The sequence below is a fragment of the Copadichromis virginalis genome, linkage group LG3, assembly GCF_057382275.1.
Source record: "Copadichromis virginalis isolate Kocher_CV1m ecotype Utaka linkage group LG3, C_Virginalis_male_GT1.1, whole genome shotgun sequence".
NCBI lineage: Eukaryota > Metazoa > Chordata > Actinopteri > Cichliformes > Cichlidae > Copadichromis > Copadichromis virginalis.
In genome coordinates this window covers 18,550,678-18,571,360 of record NC_140620.1, presented here as the reverse complement: position 1 = coordinate 18,571,360, position 20,683 = coordinate 18,550,678, and the positions used below count along the sequence as shown (strand labels likewise).

Genomic DNA, 20,683 nt, shown 5'->3' with positions numbered 1-20,683 from the left:
GAAGGAGACACGAGGCTGGGTGGAGTCTGTGTGGACCTAACATGTCGGTGTGATCAGATCTCACAGAGACAAAGAAGTGTAATGTGTGTGTCTGTGTGATGTGTTGTAGTTTCAGGGGTCAGTATGCAGCTACAAAGCTTTTAGTTCAGTGTATACAAACAGCTGTAGCTCCATAAAGGCAGCATGCAGAGACTCACAGTGTCTCATAATGAGAGGCTGCTTTCTCTCACACATTATATTCACTTATTATCAGGACGTGTTTTTCTTGGTGTAAGAGTCTTTTTTGGGTTAGTACCTTATGTCTGCTGCCAGAGGTCACCTTTTGAGGTTTTTTTTTTTTTTTTTTGGTATGGTGTGTTTATATGAAGGTTTTTAAGGTAGATAAGGTAGGTAATTTGCCAGCACATCACTGGCATGAGCCTTCCTGCCATTCAGGACATCTTAAACGATGCCTCTGTAAAGCACACAGCATCATCAAGGACCACAGCCACCCAGCACATCAGCTGTTCTCCTTGTTACCATCTGGCAGACGTTACAAGAGTCTGTCTGCTCGGACTACAAGACTTAAAAACAGTTTCTATTATCAAGCCATACGACCCCTCAACCACAACACTTAAACACACACACACACACACACACACACACACACACACACACAAAAAAATTTCTGAACTGAAACGGAAACTGAAAACTAATTTGGAGATCAGGAGATCAACAACACACATTGTGCGATCGTGGCTCAAGAGTTGGGAGTTCGTCTTGTAATCGGAAGGTTGCCGGTTCGAGCCCCGGCTTGGACAGTCTCGGTCATTGTGTCCTTGGGCAAGACACTTCACCCGTTGCCTACTGGTGGTGGTCAGAGGGCCCGGTGGCGCCAGTGTCCGGCAGCCTCGCCTCTGTCAGTGCACCCCAGGGTGGCTGTGACTACATTAGCTTGCCATCACCAGTGTGTGAATGTGTGTGTGAATGTGTGTGTGAATGTGTGTGTGAATGGGTGGATGACTGGATATGTAAAGCACTTTGGGGTCCTTAGGGACTGAGTAAAGCGCTATATAAATACAGGCCATTTACCATTAATGGTCAAAGATTTAAAAAAGTTAATAAAACAGCAAAAAACAAACAAACGAAAGAAACATTTTGTTTCTTAACTTTAGCTTTTTTTTCTTTTTTTTTTTTCTCGATCTTTTAGTGACTAATTCCAATGCCAGTCAGATATATCTCAATCTGCTGCAGAAGTAAACAGTTGTACTTTAGCCTTTAACCTCTCTGCTCTGTGTTGTTTCCTCTTTCAGCACAGAAAAACATCACAGTTGAATCTGGACAGAAGAACGTCAATCTGACATGTCGAGCTCCAAACAACAACATCACAGCTGTAGAGTGGAGCAAAACTGACCTGGAGTCTGGACAAGTCCTTTTGTACCGGGACGGGCACTTTGATCCAGATCACCAGCATCCATCTTTTAAGAACCGGGTGGATCTGCAGGACAGACAGATGAAGGATGGAGACGTGTCTTTGATTCTGAAGAACGTGACGATTAATGACGCTGGAACATACGAGTGTGGTGTCATCCAGAAACATACAGATGGTTTGAAGCTCCTCTGCAACAGCCTCATATGCCCTCATCAGCAGCATCACCCTGAGTGTTGTTGATCCTCCAGGTGAGTGAGTAGAGTTGAGTGTGTGTGTGATCAGAGGTGAAGCTGCTTCCTGGTTGTTGATGTTTGTTTGTAAAGATGTTGTTGATGAGACTTTGTAGAAAGCAGCTGGTCTGAGTGATGTGATCAGAGTGCAGTAGATAATGTCTGACAGCAGTTTGAAGAGGAAATGGATTCTGTTCTGTTCTTCACTCATCACCTACCTGACAGCTGACACCTCACACCTGTTTCTCACCTGCAGGTCAGCCAGGAGGGTCTGTTGGACTCATCATCGGTCTTTCAGTTGCTGCTGTTCTTCTGTTTGTTGCTGTTGTTTCTTTTTTGATCTACCGAAAAAAGAAGGTTAAGAAGGTGAACTATGAATCTACTTGCTCATTACAGTCCTAAATTCTGTTTCACTGAAATCAAGAAGGATGATTTTAAGACAAAGAAACTAATAATGCTGAACCTCAATCAGAGGGACATCAAACGCGTCCATATTTATTTTTGATTTCACATTTCTCTGATTTTCATCAGACTTGTTTAGATTGTTACATGAAATTTCACATGATTAACCTACAGCATTGAAATCTGTGACTTATTTTATCAGGTTAGCTGCTCATCCCAGTGTAAGTTTCAAGTCTTAAAGTTATTTTCATTTCTGCCTCACTTCATATGTGGAGAACACAGGAGGTCACATTATCAAACAAATACACATCAAACAAGATCAACGTTTTTCAAAATAAAATATTCAGCTTCTGAGTGAACTCATTTTAAACAAATCTGTGATTGTGAGCAGACTTTGTTCATCATTGGTTTGCCCTCCTTATTTGTCACTTCAGTGTCCTGTATGTTACAATAACAGAGTCACTGAGTGTGTTTCATCTTCAGGTTCAGCTGTTTGTGAGATCAAACTGGTTCTGTGAGGTTTGAACAACACAAATTAATCCTCATGCAGAGATCAGCTGTTACAGTATAATTATTGATACTGACTGAACCAACCTGCACCATAAACACTGCATGTGGTGAAGAAACGATGGATTACTGTGGATTATAAACGATCAGTGATCTGCCTGATAGTGTTTAGGATTTATTGATCATCTTCAACTGAATGAATGTTATAATGTACAGTGTTATGTGTTTCGTCAGTGCAACTGCAGATTTAGATGTTTTCTCTGATTTTTTTTATCTTTTCTCTCCATGAATGCATTTCTGTTACTGCAGTCTACATTTCAAAATCAGGTCAAATGTTATTGATTGATTAATTAATTAATTTATTTTTTGTGACTCTGTTTATTGACAATAAAGTTTTGAAAACATTTTTATGGCATGTTGTCTTTTAATTCTTTTAATTTAGTTCAGCAGAGTTTGAACTCAAAACTCGGACTAATCAGTGGCTCCAGTTTTGATGATGATGTCATTGTTAAGTTTGTGGCGTGTTGGAACAAAACAATGAATTGCTATAGGAGAGCTCCTGATTAGATCATAAACATATTCTAAAATCATTTCTCCACATCAGCCTCATCTACATGTCTGCTATCTGATCATCGTGCAACCTGCAACATTTTCACAATAAAAGCCCCCTTAAAGCTCTCTAATGTAGCCGCATTACCTAATTAAAAAGTAATGCAATATTATATGTAAAAATGAAGGAACTGACTGCTAATGAGAACTAGGCAAAACAAACTAGAAGCATCACTGACAATTTGCTTGTATCGTTATCCGGTTGTTCAGTGATGACGCGACGAATCCTACTTCCGGGTCTAAAGTAGTCTGCGTTTAATATGGCTTTTGATCACTGACTGCAGTCAGTGATCACTGTTGACCTCCCTCGGCTTTTATTACCACTAATCATTTATTTAAGCTCAGTTTTTAAAACCTTAGGATGTAACTACAGCCCAGCCCATGCAGCAGTATATGAATGACTAACCTCGTATTGTGGATGGATTATCTCAGTTGTTCTCCTGGCTGAAGTTTGGTCCTTTTACAGCATCCTGCCATGCGAATACATTTGTTCATGACCACCGAGAACACTCACGTTAACTTTTATCGAGTGGAAAAAAAGTTAGCTTGTGTATATTATGCAAACATAGCTGTGTCGCTAGCGGTCACGTAGCACATCATTATATACCAGCTAGCCCAACTTCAGTAACCCTGCAAACGTCACTGCTGTTTAGTTTTCTGTCTTCATTTATGCTGGAAGTGATAGCAGAGCTGTACGTTTTAATTTGTTTCCAAAACCCCGCAGTCAGGACATGCTATATTGTATTTAGATAGAAGCTAGCGAGCTAACTCCCTGCTAACTTCTAACTCCGTTAAATGTCATAAATTCCGTTTTCATGGATGCCTGGATGTTAAACTCAATTGTTACACCTGGTAGAGCAGAACGCTGATCATTTTATTAAAGATGAAAGACTTTAGACAGTTTTTCAACTCTCAGTAATGCCATAGTGATCGTTTGATATATGGACCTGCAGCGGAGTTTAGACCCAGACACGGCTAGTGACGTCAGACTGAACAATCGGATAGACTTTAGGGTCAAACGCCGCCCTCTAGTGGCCATAATTATAAATGATTTGGGAGAATAAATGTTCCATGACAGTTATGAAATATAATCAGATGATCTTAAAACACTCATGATCTTCTGGTCGTGTGTGTTAGTGTGGCAGCTTTAAGCCACAGCATTTTATTTCAAAGTATTTCCAGAAAAAAATCTACACTTGAGCTTTTTCACTGATGTGCTGTATATTTAAATAATTCTATTCACGTCTATCTTTAGACAAGGCATAACATGAGTTACCACCTCTGTGTTTGAACCAATAGAAAGCTGGTGCTCAGAGGAAGAGGGCGGGCTTTACTTGGTGTCAGTGACAGAAATGAAAAGAAGCTCAAATGAGTGAGAAGGACGATGAAGGAAACATCTGTGCTGTGTCTGCTCTGTAAGTAGAATCTCTGTGTTTGTTTGAATTCTTGTACTTTGACTGTCTGCTCTCCTGATAACTGATGATGGAGGAGAAGACATGAAAAACAAATCAGGCTGAATAGAAACGATTAACTCTAGGACTGAAGGTGTCCCATATAATCACACTGATTACTGTTCTAGCAGCTGAATGGTTGATGTTTACAAAGAGTAAAAATGTAAAATGTAAAAAATGTAAAAATTGTCATTGAATGGATTCTATCCCATTCTACTTTTAAATACTCTAGGAACAACAAGTAGGCCTGCAGAGCGAGAGCGAAGTTATGGTACTACAAGGTCATTAAGATAAGATGGGGCCTGATTATTTAAGACCTTGTATGTGAGGAGCAGGATTTTGAATTCAATTCTGGATTTAACAGGAAGCCAATGAAGGGAAGCCAAAACAGGAGAAATATGCTGTCTTTCTTGTCCCTGTCAGGACTCTTGCTGCAGCATTTTGGATTAACTGAAGGCTTTTCAGGGAGTTTTTAGAACATCCTGATAATAATGAATTACAGTAGTCCAGCCTGGAAGTAATAAATGCGTGAAGTAGTTTTTTAGCATCATACACATACATACGTCATACTACATATTTGTTTAAAATGTGCATTGACGAACATATCCTGGTCAAAAATGACTCCAAGGTTCCTCACAGTGTTACTGGAAGCCAATGCCATCTAGAGTAAGAATCTGGTTAGATACCATATTTCCATAACTCCACACAAACAGTTTGTCAGCTGTTTGTGTGGAGTTGTTCTTTATGTTCACCTCAAATCAACCTGAGTGTCATTTCTCTTTAGTTCTGATCTCACTGCTGAGCTGCACAACAAACCAAGGTCAGTAATCTTCTTCTGTCACAGTTTAAACCTGATAAATGCTCACTGATATGACCTGATTGAGTTTCAGACATAAAATTGACAAAGCAAAAATTTTTAATGACTGTCTAAGACAGAAGTTATAAAATATAAAATATCAACAGTTTTTCATTGTAACCCTCACAGCTCGTCTGACTGTGAGTCCCAGCAGCTCTCAGCTCTTTAAAGGAGACTTTGTGTCTCTGAGCTGTGAGGAGGACGACAGCTCTGCTGGATGGTCTCTGAGGAGAAACACAAGCAAAGGAAACATCACTCAGTGTGGAGATGGGTGGGGAAGATGGTCTGGTTCTTCCTGTGACATCACTTTTTTCCCTCAGGACAGTGGAGTTTACTGGTGTGAGTCCAGAGAGGGTCCCATCAGTAACATGGTTAACCTGACAGTCACTGGTAAGCTGAGTGTGTGGAGTTAGTGTTGATGAAGCTGTGTGTAAATGGATGAAATGCTGTAGTTTGTCTCTGTGTTGAGGTGGATCAGTGATCCTGCAGAGTCCTGTCCTCCCTGTGATGGAGGGAGATGACGTCACTCTGCTCTGTAAAACAGAGACCACTCCCTCCAACCTCCCAGCTGCTTTCTATAAAGATGGCTCCCTCATCAGGAAGCAGCCTACAGGTCACATGACCATCCAGCATGTTTCCAGGTCTGATGAAGGCCTCTACAAGTGTGACATCAGCGGTCATGGAGAGTCTCCATCCAGCTGGATCACTGTCACAGGTGACACACTCACCTGTCTGTGTTTCTGCAGCTTTCAACATTCACAATGTGACGACAACTTAATGACTGTGTTTGCTTTATTTTAGGGGAACACACCACCACACCTCCACCTACATCAACACCTCCACCTACATCCACACCTCCACCTACATCCACACCTCCACCTACATCCACACCTCATTCTTCATCCACTTCTCCTCCATCACTGTCCTCCACTGCTCTCTCTGTGTTGTCATTTCTTAAATCGATCTGTGGGTTCTTACTGGTGTTACTGGTTCTGTTAGGGGGACGATGTGTTCACAGGAAAACTGAAGGTGAGACTCAGACTTTGTTTTTCACAGTAAATTATTTTGATGTGGTACTCACTAATATTTTTCTCACAGCATGAAACAGTAAATCAATTTGCTGTTCATTCTGGCTCATTTCAGCTGATGGAGAAGTTAGAGATGACATCACGTACAGTCACAGAAAATCTCAAGTCATCAACAACAGCCAATCAGAGGAAGCAGAGGTAGTTTTTAATGCGCTGTGTGTTTAGGCTTCATGTTAATATTTAGAGGAATTATAAAACTTGGCTAAAGGAACTCTGTGAACTCACTGAGCTTAAACTAATGTGTCACACGTCTTCATGCATGCTCAATCATCCAGGTAAGTAAATCTCCAAAAGTTGATTCTGTTCATCTGGACGTAGCGTTTTGTGGGAGAAATGTTTTGTAACTCATCCAAGTGGCTTCTTCAGTCTCAGCTGACTGCAGGTTTCCCCAAATCTTATAAACAGTACATTTGCATAATGACTGAAACCAGCTCAGTGAAGGAACAATGGGCTGGGACGTCAGTTCCTTAATCATAATTATGCAAATTCTCATGACCACTGATCAACAACCACTGATCAATGGCCATGAGTACCATTCACAGAGAGTTGGGGAATGGCTGCAATCACAGCATTGTAAGATGGTGACAGATGTACCCTTAGGCCCCTCCTCGATTCAGTGATGGTCTTTCCCTTTTCACGTAAATGGCCTCCTTGACTCCGCGCTCACACCAGCGTTCCTCCCTGTCCAGGATGTGTACATCCTCATCATTGAGAGAGTGTCCACTGGCCTGTAGGTGTAAACAGACTGCAGAGTCCTGGCCTGACGAGGTAGCTCTTCTGTGCTGTGCCATCCGCTTCACCAGAGGCTGTTTGGTTTCCCCGATGTATAAATCCTGGCAATCCTCCTGGCACTTAACAGCGTACACTATGTTACTCTGTTTGTGTCGGGGACCCGATCCTTTGGGTGGATCAATTTTTGGCACAGTGTGTTTTGGGGTTTAAAAGCCACAGAGACGCGGCGTTTAGAAAAAAATGCATCTCAACTGTTCCGATACTCCTGACACATATGGGATCACTACAGCTTTTCGCTTGAGCAGCGGTTGTCCTTCTCTCCTGGATTAGCTGGAGCTTTCTTTAGGTGCCTTTCCAGCTTTGACAAAAGTCCAGCTGGGATAACCACATTTACTCAGGGCCTTCTTGATGTGCTGTTCTTCTGCCTCCCTGGCCGCTGTGTCAGTGGGGATGGTGTTCGCTCTTTTCCACTTCTTCCATGTACAAATTGGCCACCCTTGTATGTGACAGAGGTGGAATGGAGACACAGTTCCAAAAGCAAACACACTTGGTCGATGCTGAGAGTGGTCCTGTTTCTGAGGTTGGTGTCATCCTGTAATCTCTTACGGACTACCTCCAACGCTTCCGTGACTGGGATGCAAGTGAAGAGAGATGCAACGTCGTACGAGACCATGGTTTCATCTGCCTCCATAATGACATCTCTCACCTTCTCAGTCCAACGTGTTCTGGATGTGGTGCTCAGAGCTGCCCACCAGCGGGTTGAGGATCGAAACCAGAAACTTGGAGATGTTATAGGTGACCGAGTTGATCATACAGACAGTTGATCAATGGTCTTTGATTCATTATGAGTCATTATGCAAATGTACTGTTTATAAGATTGGGGAAACCTGCAGTCAGCTGAGACTCAAGGAGTCACTTGGATGAGTGACGAAACGTTTCTCCCACAAAACGCTACGTCCAGATGAACAGAATCAACTTTTGGAGACAATGTGTCACACAACTTTATGAATACAACAACTCACTACGTACAAAAAATCTCATACAAGTTCAAACATTGGTGACCTTGACCTTAGATTCAGATGTAATGCTGTCTGAAAATGTTTTTATCTCAGGAAGAATATCATGTAGGCTTCTCATACTGATAGATTAGCTGCATCTACTGATAATCTCTGACAGTTTTGAATTTGGCAACTTTAACAAAATCTGTGCACATTTTATTTTAAAGGTTTCTGAGTGGTGCAGTATAATATGTAGCTATAGTAGCAGCACTGTTTCAGTCTTTGACAAAATAACATTTAAAACTTTTTCCCAGTTGACATTCAGTGATTGTTCATAATAATCACGCTCCTGCTGCAAATGGACGGATCTTTTTTTAAAAATTGATTTTCATTTCAGCATTAAAGTCTTAAATATCTTTAAACCTTGTAGTTCTGTCTTCTAGAACTTGTGCTCTCTGGAGTTTTTGTGCCAACTAAATCCAGGAGAGATGAAGAGACCAACAGAGAGCAGAGAGCCTGAGAAAGCTGAAAGCTGTGAGACAGGAGAGAGAAAAGCTGTTTTATGCTCGGCTGACAGAACAGAGTTGTATGTTGTGAGTTTGTAGGTGATAATCAATGCTCTTCTTTGCATGTTGGGCTGTGTGTTTTTCAGCCTGTGGTTAGTCTGTTAACAGAAACTAACAGCTCTGTGGTCGTCATGTTTCCTCTGTCAGATAAAAATACTTCATCTGCTCAGGTTGTACTGCAGGATTGTTAGTGTGCAAACAGAATCAAGATCAGTTCTGCTCACATATATGTCACAGTTTTGTATTTTACTGATATGGTTTGAATCATTTTATAGTTTGCATAACATCCTGGTCCAGTCAGTCTCAGGATCCCTGGTTATTGGGCTGTTCTTTGTTCCACACGTACAGACATTATATTTGTATTTATGAGTAAATCTGTTTTATGCTTGTGATAGAACAGCTGAAGAAGATCATCAGAGCTTATGATAGGCCACAGCATCTCACTTTGAGTTGTTGTTATGCCTGTGATCAGGATGTATTTATGCACGGCAGATGTCATGAACCAACCTCAATGCAGTAAATTTGTCATCACTGGATGATGAACATTTGTATAAAACATAAAAACAGAACTCTTTATTCTACTTTTGATGAATTAAAAGACAAGATAACATTAGAACTCTGCATGAAAAGAATGTTTGAAGTAAAATTTAAATGAACCACACCTCAGCACCTCAAACTGTCCTTTAAAAACACTGCATGTAAAACCACAGCAGCCCCCACTGCTGTTTCCACTGAGCTGATAAATGAAGACAAACAGGAATCTGTCAACACAATATATACAGTGTGACAAAGTGTGGGTCTGTTTTGTACCTTCTGATAAAATGTTTTTTCTTCTCATATTGTTTAAAATCAATGAACAAATATAACAAGTGTGGTCTTATCCACACAAAAAAGAATTGGTGAAAATTTTAGGAAATATTTTCATTGTATAAGAAGCAGTGATAAGTTGTTGTCTTTTTTAAAAACACTTTTATAACTTGTAGCATTTGCAGTGATGTCCTCTGTGTGTGTTTCATTGTACAGAGAGTGATCCTGTTCCCGTCCACTCAGCCCTGAGAACTGAAGACATCGTTTATGGACAAACAGGTACAGCTGCTCTTTAGTCACTTTCAGAATATCACTGGTATCATGTTATGAATTGTAACTGTTACATTCTACAGTAATGCTTTACTGTCATCGAGAGTTTTGCGATCTGACTAAATGTTTACTGTGCAGGACAGAAGAAAAGAAAAGAAGAAAAGAGATGTATTTTGTACATTTGTGTCATCATAATATTTACTGAAATGATCTCATGAGAAATGTGTCCAAACCCTTTCACTGGTATGTCAGGTCTGATTTTAAAATGTTACATAAGTCAAAGTACAAAAGTATCAGGATCAGCAGAATTTGCCCCAAGAATGAAAGTAAAACTAAAGCTTATGACTTATATCTGATTTTATCCGACTAGGTTACATTACTGTTCCTTGTATTCATGAGGGGAACATGTCCACAACAGTCTGTCCACACTTTAGGAGACAACACAACTATTCATAGAACTGGAGGTACATCCAGTAACTACTATTTTCATGGAAGTTACTGGATGTTTCTCTAAGTGTTTTTTTCCCACACAGACATATTTTAAACTCCTGATGTGACATCATAACAGCTCTGCCTGGTGGTTCATGTATCCTCTGCATTAATGAGGCTCTAATCTTTTTAATGTGATGTAGGGTTTGTCTCTTTTGTTTAATAGAAGCGAGCATAAAGATTATTAAGTTTTTTTTCCTTGTCTTCTGTTCCTTTTTATAAATAGTTGAATATCATTTATGCAACAAACAAACTCAGCAGGTCAATTGTAAAAATCACTTTTATAAAGATGAAATCACATCAGCAGCATCCTCCACCTGTAAGCTGTGAACATCTTGTAAACTGTATGAACATAGGGAGATTTGTCCTCTCAGTAATTAATTTTACTGAGTTTATTTCACATTTTGTAGTTAACATTTTTTGTGCGGCATATTGGCTGTTAATGGGTTAAACTTGACCTCATAGTTTGGTGTGTGATAGAGAGGCAATTTGAAATCACTTTAATGTCAAAAATATTATCGGGTGCAGATGCTGTGCAATATCATACTTTACATTTTTTATTTATTATTTAATCCTTCACATTTACATCATACTTCAGGCTTAATATTGAAACTTCTTTAAATTCCTCCCAAATTTGGAGCTGATCAGTTTAACTTCAAACTGAACTCACACATATGAAGCTTTATCTACAGTTTGTTTCTCCTGTAACCAGTTTGATCTTCAGAGAGATGACGTCACTATCTCACCGAACCCTCAACAGCAAATTTAAATTTATCACCAAAGTGCTTTAAATCCTCTCCCCATTCTGTCAGTTTACTTTACATAAACATATCAGATGAGTTTTAGTTTTAGCCTTTTATTCTCTATTCTCACACCATTTCAACTGTGTGTGTGTCTGTGTTCAGACGTTGTCTACTCTTCACTGTAAGGCAAGGCAAGTTTATTTATATAGCTGTAGTCCACCAGTCCAACCAATGACCAGCTGCTGGTCTCTAACTGGTCCACACAGCCCATCAGACCTGAGGAATTTGACTTATAATATTTACTTGTCTATATTGTGCAGTGTCCTCTCGCTATAATTTACACTCTCAGTGGCTATACAGGTCTGTCTGTATGTAGTGTAACTAAAAGTAACTAAAATATAAATTTAAAGTATTGTTTTGAATGCCCTCTGTAACTTTGCTTTGTGTGGCACCGTGCAGTTGATTCTACAGCGTTGTCCTGCTTCCTCTGCAGCATCAATAAACTTTGCTGTCACATGTTGTTCCTGTCGTGTGGTTCTGTGGGTTTCAGAAAGAGCAGTGATGGAAAATTTGAACAGTGTTTCTAACTGATACACACCTCTGTTCAGAGCAGATAACAAAGAACAGGCAAGCGGCTGAACCTCAACCACAGAGTAAAGACAGAAGGAAAATCATTCAGTGGTTGAAAGAAAGTGTGTGTGTGTGTGTGTGTGTGTGTGTACAAAGAGATTTATTTCAAGGAAATCCAGTATGTAAGAATTTAGTCCTTGGCTAGTTTCGTGTTAGCGTGCTCTTCATGCAGATGTTTGCACAGAGTTAAAGTCTCGATGGCGATTTCTTTTTTTCTGTGCTTGAAGCAGAACAACTTTCCCATCACACTCTCAGCCTCTCGTGGTACAAAAACAAAAGTAACATCTCCACTCATCAACAGTTGTCGACCTCACCACCATTTTCCTCCTCCCTGCACACAAATTGACAGCTGATTGTAGCAGGAAGAAAAACACACATCTGATATATTTTTAATTCATTCATTGTGCAGATAATTGAAGTGCCTTTGTAATGAAATGAGTGGCAATAAAATTGTAAAATTATTATTGATGACTTTAGTACAGTAGTGTGTCATATTATTAAATTACTCTAATGTAAAACCATTATTTTGGGAGCCATTACACCCAAGAGGAGATCAGGAGGTGTCCTGGTAAGTCGGTGCTGCAGGCGATATCAATTGTTGTAATACCAAAACTGACCACTAGTACATAAAATGACACTGTTTGGACTTATGATGACAGAAGTGACCTGAGCACAGATCTTTGCAATGCTTTCAAGCACTTTTCAACTATTTTGTTCTCTAATGTATGCCTTTCTCCTATTCGTGTACATATTTATGTATATATTCTTCCTGATTTTATAATTGTATTTATTCTTTATGTTTAATATGTTATTTTATTCCACAGTTGCTGTGGAACACCTAGAATTTTGTTGTACATGTACAATGATAATAAAGGTCTTTTCTATTTGGGTTATTCAGTCATTCAGTTATTATTGCTGGAGAGCAGACCTACCCGGTCTCTCTCATTTGTAAATGTGCTGTACTGTGCCAGCTGCAGTGGATTTTTTTTTTGTCTTTCAGGAGCCCATTTATGTTTTCATCAGTACTGAGGCTTTGCTGATAGTTTTGATTTAGCTTAGCAACTTTGATGAAGATGAACTAGGTTGTGTCTATGTGTCTTTTAGCAATTCTCTGGTTCAGTGCGTCATTTTCAAACATTTTTCTCCTTTAGTTCTGATCTCTCTTCCCAGATGAGAAGGTGCTGAGCTAGGTGCAACCCAGTACCAGTAAGGTGTTCCTAATATAGTGGCTGATTGATATTTGCATGGTGTATAAAGGCATAAGTCACAGAAAGATAAAAGCCAGTAGATGGCAGCAGAAAGATGTCTGAATGACTGAGAAGAGGCTTTACTGTCAGGAAAAAAGAGAAAAAGCAGACATGTTTCTATCCTGCGCACATGTGTCAGACTTGATGGTTCCACATTCGGAGGTTTCTCCTGCTAAATCAGCTCTCTGGTTTTGTTAAAGCATTTAGAAAAAAAATGTTGAGAATGCATATGTGAATGTCCATCTTGTTTATCAGAGCAGCCTCGCAGGGTTTAAATCTGACCACCAGACTCTCTCAGAGCTCAAGTAGTTTCATTTTATAGAGCCTTTGTTCCAACAGACTCTTTTCTGTGTGTTTAACAAAGGAAACCTGCAGCAAATCTTGTGTTAATCCATCTGAGAGGGATATTTGTTATTAAAACATTTAAAACTCTGCACATGGACCTGTGCATGTGAATGGAACAGTACAGTTTAAACAAAGAGTTACACCACAGCAATATTGTCCCTCACCATGTCATCGCCCCAGATGTTTTGCTTGTGTGCAGGCAGATGAGTAATATTGTCAGCATTGCTTTATGTGTGGGAGCAGTGAGCATTTCCGTGCAGTTGCAAAGCAACTAGACTGACAAAATCCGATAAAGGGAACCCGTTAAACTAAGGGGGGTTGCTCCCACGGGACATGGGGCAAGCAACAGCATAGAAAAGTCCCAGTACTGTGCCAACATCTGCTTACCTGGATCTTTTACTTGTTTCTCCTCCTCTTCTTTTCTCTTTTTTTCTAAACTGAGGACCTGATGGCTTTGAACTTTTCTTGTCCATCTTCCATTGGTTTTAATTTTGCACTCCAGTATGAACACAAATCCCACAACCCAAGGATCACCACAACATGATCTAACACACCTACACCTTAGTTCACAGATTCACTTTGTCTAGGGTGCATTTCTGGGATTTCACACAACCCAGGATTCAAATCATGAATACATAATGGGCTTGGATTTACAACATTATAAATGAAATGTGCTCTATTTGGAAGCAGCCGGCCCCCCTCCCCTTTCGACGGGTTGTGTGTGCGACTTTAAATCATCAGACTGTAAATTATAAATTTTAAATTGTTATTGATCCTTTACCCAGAGTCCTAAAGTGTATATTTATTTTCTTACTCTTCTTATATATATTGTTTGTTTACTTGCACTGCTGTAACTGGAGCCTCGTCGTCTCATCTCTCTATATACTGGATTGTATGTAGCGGAGATGACAATAAAGTTTACTTTGACTTCAGCAGCGAGCAGGCGCACCGAGGGCTCTCGCGCTCACTTTATAGAATTTCAAAAAAACATCGGTGCAAATTATAAGCCTGTATTATAATGTCTGGTGTTTTCGTGTTTGTTGTTTGTTTTTATTTTGTTTTATTCTGAGAGTTGGTTATTAGATGCTGCTCCAGCCGGTCAGAGAATCCCCCGCCGCCCCGCCCTCTCCTGTCTGCGCCGCAAGCAGCAGGCGCACCTCGCAAACGAAGGGCACCCTTACTCCCAGCAAATGGGCGACAGGAAACCGATCGATGCCTATGCCATTCCCAATATGCGCTGGCTGATGTTGGGGCAGCATGAGTACGAGCATATTTTTTTTTTTTTTTTTTTTTTTTTGGCCGATGCCTGTGATGCCGCCCCGGGCAACCGGGGCTCGTCGGGGGAGCTACTTAACAGAGCAGTGGAGCTTCCTCCGGCGCAGGATCGTTGAGTTAGACTCCATGTCAGTGGTTAAAGTGCTGTTCAGTGTATGCCTGGTGGAGTTGGTGCCATAACGGCTGTGTCTGTTGTTTTTCCTCAGGAGGACAGCGGAACACAGGACTGCAAGACACAGGGTGTGCGAAGGCACAGGGGCAGAGAGCACGAAATACCAGCACTTAGGAGAAGTGCTGGTCTGCCAGCCAGGCCGTGACATTTTTCCAAGCTGACTTCCAACTAGCACCAAAGGATATAATATTATAATGCAATGAAAGTGCTGACTTAATGCTAATTAAAAAAAAAAGACATTATTTTATTTTTTGCAAGCAGCATACATCACGTGTACAAAGTTCATCAACTAGAACCTTTTTGCTTTCAAATGAAGTTTCTTACATCATAATAATAATCTAATCATAATTTTAACCCAAATTGCAGCTGAACAAGTGGATTCAAGAGGCATTGAACTAAATTTAACCCAGAAAACAATATTCTTGCATGTCTAATATGTGTTATTATTAGAACATTTCTATTTCCAACACAAAAATATACAGGTAAATTTTATGTAAAGTGAACCTAGAGATTCTCCTAACCCCAAACACATCATCTTAGTGGGTATGAAGTCATTAAGCTCTAAGACCAGGCAGTCTGACAGGCTGACACCGTAGTAGCCGTCCATTCCACTATCCTTCAACTTGGCTACAGCTAACCAGGAGCAATAACAATAGACTCTTCATGATGATGTTTCTGCTGGTCTCAATTTGTCCAGAGCTGATGCTGAATTTCCTACTTTTTTACTGACTATGTTCAGATAAGAGGACCAGAACAGAGTTATGTAAAAGAACACTAACACACAATGATGGGTTCATGGTTACCAAACCCAGACAGGTAAACAAAGCAGATTGATTGGATGGACTCTAAAGTTTTGCAAAGTTTAGTTTTTTGCAAAGCATTCAAAGCTGTATTATTTACTTTACATCAGAAGACCATAGTTTACCAAATTACAAAACTAGCACAGGACAATAAGCCAATGGACAAAATATTTATTGAGGTTATAGATCAATTTAGCAGTACTATGGTTTTCTCAAATTGGTATTTATTTATTTTATTTTATTTTTTGCACTCAGGCAACCCGTGACCTGTTAACCTTCAGAAAGCATGCAGGTTTGAAGTGTTTAGCATGAATTTATTTTTTAGACCTGTAGGCTGTCCATCTATATTTTTACTGTGCAACTGATATCCTTTTAAGAGACCACTGATACCCCCCCCCACCCCCACACACACACACACACACACACACACACACCTCTCTTCTTTTATGTGCTTGCTGCTCTGTGTGTGGGTGTTGAGACCTAATTGGTGTTTAGACCCCAATGATTACAGTTAACATTTTAGTCAGCATGTGTCATAATAAGACAAGACTCATTTTCTTACAGTAAAGTGAATGAAAACCAGACTCATAAATGTCCATTTATTGCTTAATTTATATTCTTCAGCTAACCAATAAATGAATCTGCAGCTCACCACTAATGCCGAACGTGCTTGAATGTAAGATTTTCTGAATAGTACATTCTTCTTATTTTAATTTAATTGTTGTTATTGTTCTTGTGACTGCAATTAAACGTAATCTGGGCAAAGCTGTAAATTAAAAAAAAAAAAAAAAAAAGAGCACAAACCAGAAGTGGTTTTAAGACTAGAGGGCCAATAGAATATTGACACAAACATTTCGATCCCCAATGTAGCACATAATGTTTTAAGAGTCATTCGATGATTTGTGAATAATATGTAGTTGCCTCACCGTTAAATGGTAAAAGCAAACCCGCACCTTTTAACTCTAGGCAAGCAGAAAATGTTATGTTTCATTGAATTAAGCTGTTAATTTGAAAGATCCCAATGTCAGTTGATCCATCATTGTTGGTGTTTTGGGCCATGGTGTTATAGTTTGACTCCCATAGGCTGACTCCATAGTAGCCATCTATCCCATTAGCCCTGAGCATGCAGGCCCACAGGCTCCTCATGATGGTATTTTTGTTTGTCCAAATATGTCTAAAGCTACTGCTGCTTTCCCCTGTTATTGGCAAAAATGCTCAGCTGAAAATGATGTGGCTGCCCAGGCTTGCTTTTGCATCAAAGTGGAAAAGAAAAAAAAAATAGAGCTGTACAAACAAAGCATATCGATCCAGCAAAAAAAGATCCCCAAAGTTTGTAAAAGTTCTAGATTAGAGGACCCAAATACGCACAAGGGAAGGGTTGGGTAAGAATAGAAATACAAGCAATGGTGGATTTAGAGTTTAAAAAAAAAAATACAGCTGAACAAACAAAACACGTTGTTTGGGCTGAAATAGATCCCAGAGTTCTGGAAAGTTTCTTGTCTGTTTTTACTTAAGAAAAGGTCTAATCAAGGACACAAAGCATTCCATATTTACTGATTTATTTAGAACACATGAGACCACATTTTCTTAATTTTTTAAATGAGGAATGAAAAACGTTGAAAGAGTAGAGATTTTAACTGATGTTTAATCATTTGGGTCACCCAATATGTTTTCTTTTAAAAGTAGAAACAGAGGAGGATGGAGACAATTTACTATGTCGATGACACCCTTCTGTTTATGTGTTGATTAAAGACGACATCCGGACAAATAGGGCCTGAGATCCTGGCCCTGACAGCGAGTGCGCCAGGCAACCCTAAAACCAGATTCAAAGGTCAGTCCAATGAACACAGAACTATCAGTGCATCCCAATCACATAATGATCTGTTCTTACCAGGCTGTGATGCCTTGTTCCCTAACGATACGTTTGGCACAATTGATCGCAGAGGTGACATCATCTATCAAAAGCACTGTGGCCAAAGGGGGAAAGAAAAAAGTTAACATTGTGGAATAATAAGGACAACATCTGGGAAAAGTGAGTGAAAGTGCTTTTATCAAAAACACTTATCCATACACAAAATCAATATTGCAGGTTGAGAAAAGAAAGTAAATAAATCAGTTTTAGAATAAATCAGTATAAATGTATTAAGCCACTGAAGATGATTTACTGCTGAAGACTTAACCTCAGATCATCACTGACCATCGCAGTCAATGTTGCATCCATTTGCTGAACGAATGCGGCGGTCATTGCACCACCAGCGGCTATTTATCTGAAAGATGCCGAAGTCAGTGGATCCATCAGTGTTACGATTTGTTGCCTTTGTGTTATAGTTTGACTCATGTTTGGTCAGGCAAACCCCTGCAGACAGAACAGAAGAGATGGAAATGCAGATTGCCTGAAAGATAAAGGACAAGAGTCCTTTGCACGTCCTGAACTAACTACTTCTCACATGCTGACACTTTGTTAGAGTCCCTTCTCGTCATATTTTAACCCTCTGATTTCTTAGGGTCATCTGTGATTAACCCTAATCACAGATAATCAGAGTATGTAATTTTTTATTTTAATCATATTCCTAATTGACATGCATCAAAAATGATTCATTGGTTCAGATCACACAGATGTCAAAAGCAAGAACAAAACACCTTCACCCCAACTCACTGACTCGCTTACTCTGGAATCTTTTGCACACCATGCAAGTGAGCTGTAACACAGACTGCAAGTTTACAGAGTGGGGATACTTTGTAATAAAGAAACCTTCCTCTGTCTTGGCTCTACCTGAGCTGTGAGATACATCTATAACGCCGATGTTAACTCTAAAAAGCAGTGGAATAAAAAGTTGCATCATGATGGTTAGTGGAGGAAAGATTTGTAAGAAGTATGTAAGAATTGATGAAGCTGATCAGAAAGATGACTTATGGTCTCTGTTTCTATCTCACATTCAATCACTTTTGCTCATGAAACCATGTACAACCTTTTGCTCTGATCATTTAATAAATAAACAAACTTGGATTGCAAAACAGAGACATTTCTCTTCAGGGTCTTACCAAAAACTGTATTTTCTTTCAACCTGACTTCATGACAATCAGCACCATACATGACATTAATTGATAGTTCATTGAACTCTTACTGATGCCAGAGAACCACTCAGGGAAAAAGCTACGGTAGCTTTGTTCTGATATATAATCTCCAGTTACTTGTGCCAAATATCCATATAAATGGGTAGAGATGAACCTACTCCTGACTCTTATCCCAGTCACTTCAATGGTGAACTGCTTATTTTGGTGACCATCCAGGGTTGATCACCTTAGATTGTTTAAGTAAAAGGCTGTACTCACAGTTAGCCAGGCTGACACCACCATAGCCGTCCATCCCGTTTGCCTTCAGCTTACGGGCCCAGTCACAGCGCTCAAAGACTTTAGCACTGGCCACAGTTATCAAAAGCAAGAAAACAAACACACTCCTCATGATGATGTCTGTGCTGTTTCACAGTTGCTGCTGAATCTCCTTATTGCTGAAATAGCTCAGCTGAAAAAGCTGTGACTGTCTGGGTTCAGATCAGAGGATCCAAATGCGCAATAAATGATGGGTTACGTGAAAAAGCTGGGTTCACGATTACACAATCCAGAGAGACAAATAAAACACACTGAACGGGATGAAATGTATTCCAAAGTTCAGGAAAGTTAACAAACAATAAATAAAACCCAATGATGGCACTGAGCCCAAAGAAACACTAAATGGAAAAGTCCAAATTACTCATATTTGAGATGCTGCTCCACGGGGCGCACTACTGGCAGCTCATTGTGACAGCAAGAATAGGAAAGGGGTTTGTAAGGTGTAGCAGAATTCTAACAATGTAATGGCCAAGTATTACATGCTTTTCATTAGAAAAATGATGTCATGGGCCACTTTAAAATCAACATGTGATGTTATAAAATTGTCAGTCTGTGACTCCATGTTTATGTTTAGTTTATTAGTATTCTGTGGTTTTGGTTACCTTGGGTGTTTGTACTCTTCTGTTCATGGTTCATGTTCCCATGTTCTGAGTCCCCCAGTCTGTGTTAAGTTGGTGTGTTATGTCATTACGTGTATGTGTTTCCTCTTTTACTTTGAAGGTCCGTGTCTGTTCTCAGTGTGTTCAATTTACTTTTTCCCTGTCTCGTCAGGTCAGATTACTCCTAGCTGTGCCCTCCTTTTGTGTCTCATCCCCTCATTATCCTTCTGTGTATTTTAACCTCGTGTCAGCCTCTGTTAGTTGCTGGTTCGTCTGCGTTATTCCCCGCCGTCATTCTGTGTTTATTCCTCCGGCTTCCTGGTCATTCTCACTGCAAGGTACCCTCGTTCGTGTTCTGGCTTTGTGTTTAGTTTTAGTTTTCCCAGTTTAGAGTTTTTACTGTTCTGTTTCTCACCACCCTTTTTTGTTGTACTTCACCTGTTGTTAATAAAGCTCACCCTCCAGTTAAGCAGTCTGCATCTTGGGTCCGTTATTAATCCACACGGCCTGCCTCGGCACCCCGTGACAAAAATAAAAAAAATGATAAAAACAGGCTCACAGAAAAGGTGACTCATGGAATAAGAGGCCAACAGGGTTTGTGCTTGAGCACCACCTGGGGTCTGTCTGTGCATGTGCCAGCCCACTTTGCTCCTTGAGGTGATGGTCAACTTGTAATGCTGGCACACTTTGCAAGCAAAATCAAAAAAAGTTGTTAGACTCCAACTGCAACAAAACTACATCCTTGGGGGAAAAAAAAGATGAATCTAGGACTATTGAGGATAGATAGGTGCATAGTTTATACTTTATGTATTTGGTTTTGGGGTTTAGTGTAAATTTCTAGTAGTAAAGTATAAGCATGGTAAAGATGACCACTCACAGTTGGTATTCTCATTAAAAATGAAAATCAGTGTTTGATTAGTAATCAGTTTTAGATTGCGTTAGCTTTGTTCCTATTTTTGTTAATGTGTGTTATGCCACAAAATGAGCTATATCACTTATGTTTTGGTCTTACATGGTATGACCATGTATCAACTGTTTTATATTGTTTCTATAATTTCTAATATGT

The 20,683-nt window shown here is 39.8% G+C and overlaps 3 protein-coding genes and 2 long non-coding RNA genes across 5 annotated transcripts in view; 4 read left to right on the top strand and 1 right to left on the bottom strand.

The window, feature by feature from the left end:
- The window catches only part of LOC146713181 (uncharacterized), a 229,722-nt gene that overhangs the window by 135,518 nt on the left and 73,521 nt on the right, over window positions 1-20,683 (top strand). The window lies entirely within an intron of this gene.
- LOC146713189 (uncharacterized) lies at window positions 1,619-2,956 on the top strand. Its single transcript, XR_014919135.1, has 2 exons — window positions 1,619-1,659; window positions 1,898-2,956. It is a non-coding gene; the product is annotated as an uncharacterized LOC146713189 (long non-coding RNA).
- Window positions 5,530-6,267, top strand: LOC146713188 (Fc receptor-like protein 4). Its single transcript, XM_085452606.1, has 3 exons — window positions 5,530-5,535; window positions 5,574-5,856; window positions 5,936-6,267. The coding sequence occupies exons 1-3, from the start codon at window positions 5,530-5,532 to the stop codon at window positions 6,265-6,267; spliced, it is 621 nt and encodes a 206-aa protein (XP_085308732.1).
- LOC146713187 (uncharacterized) lies at window positions 6,281-11,682 on the top strand. Its single transcript, XR_014919109.1, has 4 exons — window positions 6,281-6,495; window positions 6,610-6,692; window positions 9,874-9,936; window positions 10,066-11,682. It is a non-coding gene; the product is annotated as an uncharacterized LOC146713187 (long non-coding RNA).
- Window positions 17,254-19,218, bottom strand: LOC146713186 (lysozyme C-like). Its single transcript, XM_085452436.1, has 4 exons — window positions 18,962-19,218; window positions 17,826-17,984; window positions 17,520-17,595; window positions 17,254-17,441 (listed from the first exon to the last, which is right to left on the bottom strand). Exons 1-4 carry the CDS (start codon window positions 19,089-19,091, stop codon window positions 17,375-17,377), a joined length of 432 nt encoding a protein of 143 aa, XP_085308562.1. The 5' UTR covers window positions 19,092-19,218; the 3' UTR covers window positions 17,254-17,374.